At 41.9% G+C, this 12,401-nt stretch overlaps 1 protein-coding gene across 4 annotated transcripts in view; it reads left to right on the plus strand.

The window, feature by feature from the left end:
- Positions 1-11,818, plus strand: part of BDNF (brain derived neurotrophic factor) — a 36,530-nt gene extending 24,712 nt beyond the window's left edge. For 2 of the 4 annotated variants that reach the window (XM_060102949.1, XM_060102951.1), the window contains exon 2: positions 10,332-11,645. In XM_060102949.1, coding sequence (XP_059958932.1) covers positions 10,353-11,099 — 747 coding nt within the window. In that variant the 5' untranslated portion in view covers positions 10,332-10,352 and the 3' untranslated portion in view covers positions 11,100-11,645. Of the gene's footprint in view, positions 1-8,320; positions 8,376-10,331; positions 11,646-11,808 lie in introns of those variants that run through there. The other 2 variants (XR_009532945.1, XM_060102950.1) reach the window with 2 other exon arrangements.
- Positions 11,819-12,401: the final 583 nt, after the last annotated feature.

Raw genomic sequence — 12,401 nt, forward strand, 5'->3', positions numbered from 1 at the left:
AGTTCCCCGACCAGGGACTGAATCCGGGTCCTCGGCAGTGAAAGTGTGGATTCCTAACCGCTGGACCACCAGGGAATTCCCCATTGTTGTTTTATTTTGTGAGTTTTTTGTTTTCTGTTTTAATTTCATAGTACTTGGTAGGAGGTAGCTGGATCTGTTAGTTTTAGGACAAGTGTAGAAATAAGAAATCTCCATTGAGCGGGTGAGTCAGTTCTTTCTGCCTCTGTTTCACCATTTCACAACAGAAAGGACTCGGGAGGATCAGAGACATCCGGCTGAAAGTAATATTAATGTGCCTGGAAATCTACTAGCTGCTCTAACTGATCACATCATTTCCAGTGTCATTCTGATCAAGTGAGTGATGTTAGGGTTCTAATGATCAGGGAGGCCAGTTATGCTTGTACTTGCCTTGTAGCATTGAGATAAAATTTAGTGATTGAGTGGAAGTCCAGATTTAGATCAGTAGTACTCTATAAATTCTCATTCAGCCTGTCACGTTTATAGGTATCCTGCACTTTATGGTATGAACACAACAGTGGAAAAGCCAGCTGACATAAAGGGAACCCAGATTTTACTTAACATTACAAAAGCAGAACTATTTTGCCACATAATAAATGTCCCAATAAAACAAGTTGAACCAAGGAGGTTACTTAAGTTGATGTTAACCCTGCCGTTTCCGTGTCTTAAGTAGACACCGCTTTTTAATTGAATGTTAACCGCCATTTGGTTTTATCACTTAGTCCAGTGCTTCTCAACTTTAATAAGTATACGAATCACCTTGAAGTTTATGAGTCTTGTTGAAATGCAGATTCTGACTGAGTGGATGCTGTGATGGTTTGGAGGAGGGGAAGCTGAGATTCTGCTTTTCTTATTAGCCCAGGTTTTGCTAATGCTACTGGCCCATGGATCCCACTTTGAGAAGCAAGGCTTCATTTAATTTCCACCCATGGACATTTATACCATACCTACATTTCCTAAAACTTATCTCAGTCTCCACAAGTTTCTCCTTCTGTTGTAGTATTCTTAGTAACAAATTGGAATTGCATTAATACACTTAATTTATAGATGTAACACTCAAAAAATTATCTGAAGTTGGAGATTTAGGTTGCATGAAATGAATTTTGTACTTAAATTTTTTCTATAAGTTCAAAGTCCATATGTTTAAATGAAACTTAAATGCCTGTGTTACAATGATGTTTATATCTCCTTATTTACTATTTCCAGAGTCATTTTCCCTTTACAGGAAAATTTTCCCCATGATTTCACAGGACTTGTAGAGATCAACACCTAGCATTAAATGTGATGGATCCTTGATACTTTTTTCAGGCCCTTCCTTACACAGTGGGTCACTGAAACTTCACAGAACCAGGTAGACAGTGTCTTCTTAATTAATGTTACTGTCTACCCTGTGTGGAAATTTAATAAATAATACGTTGCTTTTTGGCATTTTAATAGTCAGTATATTGTTAAATATGAACTTTAGCTCAGTATGACAAATTCCACCTGAAATTCTAAAGAAAACAGAATCCTAATTAAAGAGGTTAGGCTTTTTTGTGTGTGTGTGTGTGTGCGGTACGTGGGCCTCTCACTGTTGAGGCCTCTCCTGTTGCGGAGCACAGGCTCCGGACACGCAGGCTCAGCGGCCATGGCTCACGGGCCCAGCCGCTCCGCGGCACGTGGGATCTTCCCAGACCGGGGCACGAACCCGTGTCCCCCGCATGGGGGGGGGGCGGACTCTCAACCTCTTCGCCACCAGGGAAGCCCAAGAGGTTAGGCTTTTTAATTGAATGTTAACTGCCATTTCGTTCTTGTAATCTAACAACTGGCAGTTTAAAACAATACTGTAAAAAGCATTTTTAGACAGTCTCCTTCTTTGATGGGCAAGTGACCTGTGTATGCTTGAGACTTCTTTAAGAGGGACTAGAGATGTACACTGTTGGGGCAGCATTTCTCTGGGTAGAGGAGGTGGAGGAAGGGGGCAGAGCATGGATAAATGGATAAGACTGCCAGCTCTGGGTGCCTCTGGCTTTCTGGGATGCTGCCTTGGTTCCAGTAGCACAGCAGGTTTCCCAGAGCAGTAATGATGGAAGCACTTGTAGACCTTTGCATGGTGGCAGCTGTGCCTGGGGTTGGAATCCAGGTGGAGTGTATTCTTTGCCCAGGCCTCGTCCTTGTGCCAGGCATTTCCTATCTCTTATTCCGAAATTCATTCCATCATTATAGCTCACTTTAAGACTTACTGCTCTTACTTTAATTGCACCTCCCTAAATACTAGGCAAATATTACCAGTACAGAGGGGAACTGAGTCATTTAATGTGTGTGGGAACTTAGTTTGTGCAAGGTACCGTACAAATTGTGGTAATTCAGAGAATGCCCAATCCCTCTCCTAATGGAGATTACGGTCTGGTTTTACTCCTGGATAAGGTAAGTCTCCAACCAGTAGAAAAAATCCTTTTTCAGAAATGCGGTGGGGAATAGAAGGAGTGAATAGAAGGCCAGAGCTATAGGGCTTTCTATCAAAGATGTATGTAATTTTGTATATCAAATTTATGATTCAGGGAAATACACCTTTTTCTCATGGTACTCACACGTATGTGTCACTCCAGGTTTGAACTAAGAACCAGCAATTCCTCTGGCGTTCTTAGTGAGGCTAAGTAATGTCTCCAGATCTCATTCGACACCATGAACGTACTCGGGTCAGAGAGTAGTGTGAAGGACTGTGTTTTATAAGAAGTGTAATCAGGTACTCTTGGACATAAACTATGTTATGGTTTAAAACTACATTTTTTTTTACATCTTTATTGGAGTATAATTGCTTTACAATGGTGTGTTAGTTTCTGCTTTATAACAAAGTGAATCAGCTATACATATACATATGTTCCCATATCTATTCCCTCTTGCATCTCCCTCCCTCCCAACCTCCCTATCCCACCCCTCCAGGTGGTCACAAAGCACCGAGCTGATCTCCCTGTGCTATGCAGCTGCTTCCCACTAGCTATCTATTTTACATTTGGTAGTGTATATAAGTCCATGCCACTCTCTCACTTTGTCCCAGCTTACCCTTCCCTCTCCCCGTATCCTCAAGTCCATTCTCTAGTAGGTCTGTGTCTTTATTCCCGTCTTAACCCTAGGTTCTTCGTTAAAAACAACATTTTTAAAGGAACTTCCTTCAAAGCTTTGGAACGTATGCATTATCAGATATCATTTGCTAAAATATTTATTAGTTTCAGTTGATTGGTCATTCAAGTAAGTAGGTGAGCATCTGTAATGATCATGAGCTTTTTTTCCCTCCGTTGTATTTGTGGATTCCAACTACCCATTATTTTCCTTGAGGGATGTGAGGTGTTTCTCTTTTAAGTCTTCTTGGCTAAACAATATATACCTAATGGGAAAACAATACAGAAATGATGCAGAGGGATGGAAGAAACTAGTCCCTGTAGGTGAAGGCATAGTTTTCCTTTGGAATCTGTGGTTCTGACCTTGTTCTTTCAGGGGAACCAGGGGAAGTGGATGAGTTGATTAAAAACTTTGGTCCTCTTTCCTCCTGTATGAAATGGGGATAATTATAGTTACCTGAACCTCTAGGGTCCTATGAGTCTTAATTACTTAATATTTGCAAAACGTTTGGAGATCTTTGAATTAAAAGTGCTGAGCAGTATAATCCAAGTTCAGTGTAATCATAATTGAAATGAGAGTTTATATGCCCGCCTTCCCTCCACCTCCCTCCATTCTCTTCCTTTGGCCCAGACAGACATGGCTCATGGTTACCATCCAGCTCTGCACACTTCTCTCTAAACCCTTTGCTTTTGGCAACTTAATTAAGCCTAAAAATACATATATACGCACATACATATATACATACATAGAATAAGTTAAAAATCATGTCCAGCCCCCTTAACCCCAACTCCACACTTACGTTAACTCCTTAGTATTTACTTTCAAACCTCAACAGCCGCTAAGAATAAAATCAATTAATTGACTTGTCTCTTCCAATGTATCATTCTTTCAGGTTCTCCTACACATTGTGATAAACTGGGCTTCTTGAAGCATTCCTCCCACTCAGAAACTCTCAGTTGATTCTTCTGTGCCTGTACAGCAGGGTCCAGACCCTTTACCATCACGCTCAGAGCCTTTCAAAACCTAACAACCATTCACTTTTATTCCTCACTACTCGAGAACTCTTCTGTCCAGAAATGTACTCCGTGCCTTTAACCAAGCTGCCATCCATCCACTGGGGTCCTTTCTGGATACATTAAAATCCTTTCTATCCTTGCTATCTTCTTCACAAAGCGTTCTTCTTTCTCTAAGTGGAAGTAACCTCTTTCTCTTTATAGAATTATACCTATACTTTTCTGGGTCATTTCTACCTTTATATTTTAGTTACTTTACATATATGTCCTACCTCCCTCCTAGACTGTAAGGCTTGAAAACAGATCCATGTCTGATGAATGAACAAACAAAAATAAGCCTAGACTCGCAGGATTTCATTAAATTGGGCTCTTAATAGATTTTTGCATCATGTATGTTAGGAATTAAGTATTAATTGATAATTTTGCCAACATTACCATTATCCTTGTTGCTTATAGGGCTGTCTAACATGAGCAACTATGTCTTTAAACTGTGTTTCCTTTGACTACATGCTCATAGACAAAACCCAAAGTGACTGGGAACAAACAAAGCTTTGTATTTTTCCCCTATATGCCCAAATTATCCATATTATTGTTTGGTTCCCCTTCTTAGCTCTGGACATGGAAACTTGGCTCTAACATGCCTAAATTTTTGCAAAGCTTCCTTTTAGAGGAGGACTGAATTGTCTGAAATTCCATCTGCTGAAGCAATCAAGCCATAAAGTTGAAGGGTCTTGAAGGTCAGAATATCATCTTAATGGTGCTGCCTTTAGAAAGTTGGGCTCTAAGATACACACAACTGCAGAAAACTGTGTCCATACTTTATAAGCTTCTTCTTTGACCACTGTTCATAGCATCACTTCTCTCCTTCCTGTGGTTAAATATTTTAAATTAAAAAAATATATATTTAGAACATGTCCTGATGCTAAAAATGTGGACAGTGAGACGGGGAACCTTTTAGCTTTATGATATCTGAGCAGTAATTGTCTCATCTGTATAATGTGGATAATAATACCTGTCCTATCTCCTTGTGGCAATCAAATTAGATGATGCTTGTGAATGTTCTGTAGTCTTTTAGACAAATATAAGTTATTACTACAGCCTGCTGTCATGGATATTCATTTGGTTGAATGTTTAAGACTTGTGAGTCATGCTTAAAAGTAAACCTTATTTCTATTTCGTTGATTTTCTTTTTAGCTCTGTGCACTATATTTAATTTTTTGAGAATGGGGCTAAAAACAACCTTCCTAGCATTTTATACATGTGGTTGAGTTGATTGTTGTAAGGCTTGGAACAGAATTAACAGCAGTGAATTTTGTAATGTCTAAATAGATATATAGACTAACAAGCTACTTAGCAATTTTGCATAGCCTCTTTATCTCTTCTGTAATACTCACCTGAAGAAACTGTCATATAAGAAAATTGTCATGGAGGTTCTTAACCTTTTATGATTTCCTAATACAGTATATAAAATTACTCATTGAAGAGGTAAATAGGACAAAGAACATTAAAAGACTAAAAGTTCCAAATTTTGCTATAATTATTATTACTGCCCCCTTTCCAAGTCTTCTATTAGAAACAGAGCAACAAAGGAAGTAGTAGGGGCAGTTAGTGTGTTGTAGTGTTATTTGCTTTAAAAAAATTATTACTCAAGGTAAGTTATACCCTATTAGAGAAACTCAAGAGATTCCTCATGGCTGATAATTACCATCTATCAAATACTTTAGAGCTTATAATTTGGGTTTAGTACAGCCTGTAGTTGACCTAATAATTTCAGTGAGTTCACTGGTGCTTGCCATATGGAAAGGCTTCCTGTGAAAATGATATCAGCACTGTTTTCTCATGGTTTAATAAACCCATCAGTAAGTTTTGACTGAGTCTATCTACTACTACATTATTCTGTGTTAAACATTATGGGGGAATCACCCATGATCCAGAGAGCTTATCATCCAGTTGAAGACTGACCATAATTAGTAAACACTGTTACCAATTAACCAGTGAGTAGGGAATGAAGTACTAAATGAGATGTCATGTGGAATTTTAGAGGTGAAGGAGGGCAGTGTGTGCTGGAGTAGTTTAGAGAAGGTGGCATGTGTGATTTGATGGTTGAACTGGGTCATGAAGGATAAGCAAGATTTAGTCAGATAGAGAAAAAAGAATTTTCCAGAAGAAAGGAACATGTCACTTACAGGCACTGATATATATGGGGCTCCAAGGACTCTGGCCTGATCAGAGGAGAGGTGATGAAGGACTGAGTTAACATGAGGAAGTTAGCTAAGTAAGGTGATGCCAGATTTTGGAGGGTGTTGAATAGTGGGTAAAAGAGGTTAGATTTGATCTGGTGGAATAAAAAAGTCATTGCAAGTCTTTTTATAGGAGCCTAAGATGAGAGGTTAGTCAGGTCATCAGAGTTAAATGGAGCAGAAAGGATGTCATGTACATTGGGGGGGGGGGCGCGGGGAGGTGGGCATCGCTGGGGGCATTATAGTCAAAATGAGATGTCAAGGGCTGAGCTGAGACAGTGGCAGTGGAATGGAGAAACAGGATGGACAGGAGAAATATTTTAAAGGAAAAATGAGCAGGACTTCTTCACTGACTGGATTTAAAAGCTCTACAAGAAATACATTGGCAGAATTGATTCCAAGATTTCTATCCTGCAGCCTGGGTGGTCCGAAGTATCAAGAAACCATTGTCGGGCCTCCCTGGTGGCGCAAGTGGTTGAGAGTCCGCCTGCCGATGCAGGGGATACGGGTTCGTGCCCCGGTCTGGGAGGATCCCATATGCCGCGGAGCGGCTGGGCCCGTGAGCCATGGCCGCTGAGCCTGCGCGTCCGGAGCCTGCGCGTCCGGAGCCTGTGCTCCGCAACGGGGGAGGCCACAACAGTGAGAGGCCCGCATACCGCAAAAAAAAAAAAAAAAAAAAAGAAACCATTGTCAGAAACAGAAAAGTTAGGAAGTGACATTGTTCCAACAAAAAGTATTGGCCTTATAAGCCAGTAGGCAGTTAGCACTGTAGAAAGTCACTCAGCTGGGCGGGGCCGTGGCTTGGGGTTGGGCTTTATCACCAGGTAGTTTAATTACTGAATGTCTGCAGATGTCCTGCTTTGAGGGATGCCCATGTTTGGGCTTCAGGATGAAAGCCAAGTAATATTTACTCAGATGCCATTTGTTCCTTTGAAAAATTTGCTTGTGGAACTGATGAGAAAATGATACTTAAAGTGCTAACTACTTTTATAACCGAAAAGTTATTAATAAAAAGATAAATGCGACAAGTGAAAAGCAGTAACTTTACAGGGCCAGCTTCTTTAAGCCAAGTATAGAAAAAAGGATCATTAAAAGACTCATTACTATGATAGTGATAATAAAATAATTTTCCAACTCTGTAGTTTAAGATGCCTCAGTACCTTGGGCCATTTTAAACAGTGAGTGTGGGCACTTAGTAAATACTTACTAAACTTTTTCATTCTAAGATGCACATTTTCTTATGCTTTTTTTTTGTGGTACGCGGGCCTCTCACTGCTGTGGCCTCTCCCGTTGCGGAGCACAGGCTCCGGACGCGCAGGCTCAGCGGCCATGGCTCACGGGCCCAGCCGCTCCGCGGCATGTGGGATCTTCCCGGACCAGGGCACGAACCTGTGTCCCCTGCATCGGCAGGCGGACTCTCAACCACTGCGCCACCAGGGAAGCCCCTTATTCATTTTTTTAACATCTCTGAAATTGGGTTGTGTCTTACAGTTGATGTCATTTTATTGTCGTTGGCTGTGTAGCAGTTGCACCATAGTTGTCATTGCCTTAACCAATTTATTTTGCTTAATTTTCTTTTTTACATATGCACAGAAGTTATCTACGATAAAATATGTCCAGATAAGTCTAAAAGAGCTCTTTTCCGTTCTAAGTGATAAAGAAAGCAATAGTTTAACTGGCTGCGTTTTTTATATCCTAGTGGTACCTAAAATGGTGTACTTTAGAAGGATAGTATCTTAGATTTCATGAAGTATGGTATTAAAAGATAGCTAATCACAGCAAATGTCTACCAGTGTGATAGAGGGGAGGAGTAAAATATTCTAAATTTGCCTTTTTTCATCAGCCTGCATTTGAGGTGCCCCTTGGGTTGTTTTAATTTGAACCGGAAACACTAGGAGAAAGGATCTTCATTCAGTGGTGTAAATACAGCTGCCAGGAATAGAAATCTCCTTGGAGGATCCATTTCTTTGATGGTGTGGAATCCAGAACCTTCACAAAAGTTCAGGTATTAGCAGACTGGATATCTGTGTTTTATTCAAACCAGTGTGTCCTCCTAATCTGAGGCTGTGTTCTCTAAGCAGTTCTGAGCATGCTTGCTACTCATGCAGAAGCAAGAGTGAATCTGCAAGGAAGTTGGTTGGTGTTTGGGGACGGTAGTGACATCTTGTAGTACTAGAAAATGTGATCTCTGATAAAAGTCGAGGACGGAAACATTGGGTTCTCGCTCCCAGAGTTTCAGCTCTTTCTGCAGTATGACCTACTGACTGGAGGAGGTAGGTCACCTTCCTGGCAAGTGACACTTCATGGACAGAAAAGCAGTCCCCTTTCCTACCGACTGGCACAGCGTAACAGCTGTGGCACGTGCGTGTCTTTTTGTAAGTCTTTGCTCCAGAACTCAGAAGTAGGAATAAAGTTAGAGTGTTGGGCTCGGGCTGGGGAATGCTTCTCATTGCTACTCAGGGACGCGATGCCTCAGGTAAGTGATACTGAAGTCCTTCACCGTCCGACGGGAACCTTGTGTCTGTAGGTATGTTTTCACCTCGCTCTTCACTCATTCTAATTGGCTTCCCAGAGCATGCTTCTAGATGGAGAGCCAAACTTAGAGTATAGCTACTCTCTGGCAAACAGGAAAAGATTAATTTTGTAGTGTGCTGTTAAGGGACTTCCCAGAAAACTTCAAAAGCCCAGAAAGAAGCGCCAGCTCAGCTGCCTGTACCAAAATGTGCACAATGCCACCTGGCTTGTTAAAGGTACAATCGACTCAGAGCTCGCGCACACATGTGCACACAGGTCACATTCCAATAAAAAGAGAGGCTGAGCTCTCTTAGATGGGTCTGCACAAGTGCCAGAAAAGCCGAGGGGTGAGGGGCTTAGGGAGTTAGTGGAGATACACGTGGATGCGCATGTGGCAGGCACTTGAAATTGCCTTCGAGCATTTTGATGCCACCTTCTTCAGTTCTCTCTTAAGCAGACATGTTGCTTTCATGATATCAGCCCCAGGCAGGGACACGTCATTAAAATCAACGTGCAGAAAATGATTTCTGTTTGGGAACGAGCAAAACTTACTTTCGTTACGATCACCAAAGGTGTAGTAGAAAAACATTGAAGCTGGACTTGGGAGCCCCGAGTTCTAATAGAAACTTTCTTCGTGACGGGAGGAAAGTCCTCTATGGCCTTTGGTTTTCTTATCGGTAGAACTGGATGATCTGATGAAATGATCTTTCTCCTTTGTTTTTCTTTGTTTGTTTTTGGCTGCACCGCATGGCTTGCCGGATCTCAGTTCCCTGACCAGGGATCACACACAGGCCAGAGCGGTGAAAGTGCTGAATCCTAACCGCTAGACCACCAAGGAACTCCCTCCTTTCTTCTAATGGATTATCTACATGGGAGGAAAGAGAGTCAATGGGGAGCCTCCTTGTAGCTCCCTGACTTGTTTTGTTGTTCATGCCTGGATAGCCCATAGCTAGAAAGGCCCCCTCAGACCCCACAAGCCACTACTGGTCCTGTCACACGTTCCTGCCGTAGGGCCACGTTGCTGACTTGAGGGATAAAAAGATTACTATTACCCTCACAGTTGTTGCTTGGTAACATTTCTGCTGTTGTGTTTCCTGTGACAGCCTGAGCAGAGATCATTAAAAATTAAACTTACAAAGCTGCTCAAGTGGGAGGAAAGAGGCAAACTCGAAGCCACAGTTTTTTTTCACTTGCTCAGGAGCCATCTAATCTCGGGTTTACATGCTAAACCTTGGGGCCAAGGCTGCACAGCTCTGGTTTATATTAAAGCCCATCGAGCACACTACTGACATTAACCTGTGTCTGGTGCAGCTGGAGTTTATCACCAATACAGCAGAAACCTTGACCCTGCAGAATGGCCTGGAATTACAATCAGATGGCTGCTTTGTATCCCAGCAGAAGAGAGCCCTAAACACTCTTGTGTCCTGTTTCTGCTTTCTCCCTACAGTTCCACCAGGTGAGAAGAGTGATGACCATCCTTTTCCTTACTATGGTTATTTCATACTTCAGTTGCATGAAGGCTGCACCCATGAAAGAAGCCAACATCCGAGGACAAGGCAGCTTGGCCTACCCAGGTATGCGGACCCATGGGACTCTGGAGAGCGTGAATGGGCCCAAGGCGGGTTCAAGAGGCCTGACGTCGTCGTTGGCTGACACTGTTGAACACGTGATCGAAGAGCTCTTGGACGAGGACCAGAAAGTTCGGCCCAGTGAGGAAAACAATAAGGACGCGGACATGTACACGTCCCGGGTGATGCTCAGCAGTCAAGTGCCTTTGGAGCCTCCTCTCCTCTTCCTGCTCGAGGAATACAAAAATTACCTGGATGCTGCGAACATGTCCATGAGGGTCCGGCGCCACTCGGACCCTGCCCGCCGCGGGGAGCTGAGCGTGTGCGACAGCATCAGCGAGTGGGTGACGGCGGCAGATAAAAAGACTGCAGTGGACATGTCAGGCGGGACAGTCACGGTCCTCGAAAAAGTCCCCGTCTCGAAAGGCCAACTGAAGCAGTACTTCTACGAGACCAAGTGCAATCCCATGGGTTACACAAAGGAGGGCTGCAGGGGCATAGACAAGAGGCATTGGAACTCCCAGTGCCGAACTACCCAGTCGTACGTTCGGGCCCTCACCATGGATAGCAAAAAGCGCATTGGCTGGCGGTTCATACGGATAGACACTTCCTGTGTATGTACATTGACCATTAAGAGGGGAAGATAGTGGCTTTATGCTGTATAGATTATATTGAGACAAAAATGATCTATTTGTATATATACATAACAGGGTAAATTATTCAGTTAAGAAAAAAATAATTTTATGAACTGCATGTATAAATGAAGTTTATACAGTACAGTGGTTCTATGATCTATTTATTGGACATTTCCATGACCAGAAGGGAAACAGTCATTTTTTGCGCACAACTTTAAAAAAGTCTGCATTACATTCCTCGATAATGTTGTGGTTTGTTGCCGTTGCCAAGAATTGAAAAACGTTTAAAAAAAAAAAAGTTTAAAAAATACTACTAATAAATTGCATGCTGCTTTAATTGTGAATTGATAACAAACTGTCCTCTTTCAGAAAACAAACAAAAAAAGAAAGAAAGAAAAAAAAAAGCCTAACAAAAATTTGAACCAAAACATTCCGTTTACATTTTAGACAGTAAGTATCTTCGTTCTTGTTAGTACTCTATCTGTTTTACTGCTTTTAACTTCTGATAGCGTTGGAATTAAAACAATGTCAAGGTGCTGTTGTCATCGCTTTACTGGCTTAGGGGATGGGGGATGGGAGGGGTATATTTTTGTTTGTTTTGTGTTTTTTTTTGTTTGTTTTGTTTTGTTTTGTTTTTTTAGTTTCCACAGGGTGTAGGAATGGGGAAAGAATTCCTTCCATCTAGAGTCTGGTTGATAAAAGATTCATTTGTATGTTGCAGAGATGTCGGCAGTATCAATCAGATGACTGGAAAGTGAAAAAAATTAAGGCAAATGAATGATGTGCTCACTCCACTTCCCATGACGCACCTCTTAGGCACCTGCTCACCCTCTGGGCCTTGGTCGGGGGAAGATTCTTTGGTTGGAAAGATCTCCATTTACTCTGAGCACATTCTTTCCCCCCCACCCCCTCTGGTCCCCTCCTTGTTTTGTTTTCTCTAAGGGAGAAAAATCAGTTGCGCGCTCTGAAATATTTTACAACTGCTGCAAATGAGTAGACATGTTTTGTCACATCGTGGCACTCATATAAGCATGGAGAACAGTGATTTCTTTCTTTCTTTCTTTCTTTTTTTCTTAGATGAGAGAAAAACAAAATATAATTCAAAAATAAAAATTCTTTTAGATGAGGGGTAAACATTTGGGTCAATCATTGTAAGGCTTAAAAAAAAACCATGGTAAGGCATATAACTGTCCTGAAAGCAAAAGGTAGAGTTCTGTACAGACCCAGAAACACCTAGATCACAGCAGAAGTCCACACTGCCAGTGAAATGAGACTGAACAGCCATCTGGAGGCTGTGTGGAGCTGACCTATCAT

The sequence above is a fragment of the Mesoplodon densirostris genome, chromosome 7, assembly GCF_025265405.1.
Source record: "Mesoplodon densirostris isolate mMesDen1 chromosome 7, mMesDen1 primary haplotype, whole genome shotgun sequence".
NCBI classification, from domain to species: domain Eukaryota; kingdom Metazoa; phylum Chordata; class Mammalia; order Artiodactyla; family Ziphiidae; genus Mesoplodon; species Mesoplodon densirostris.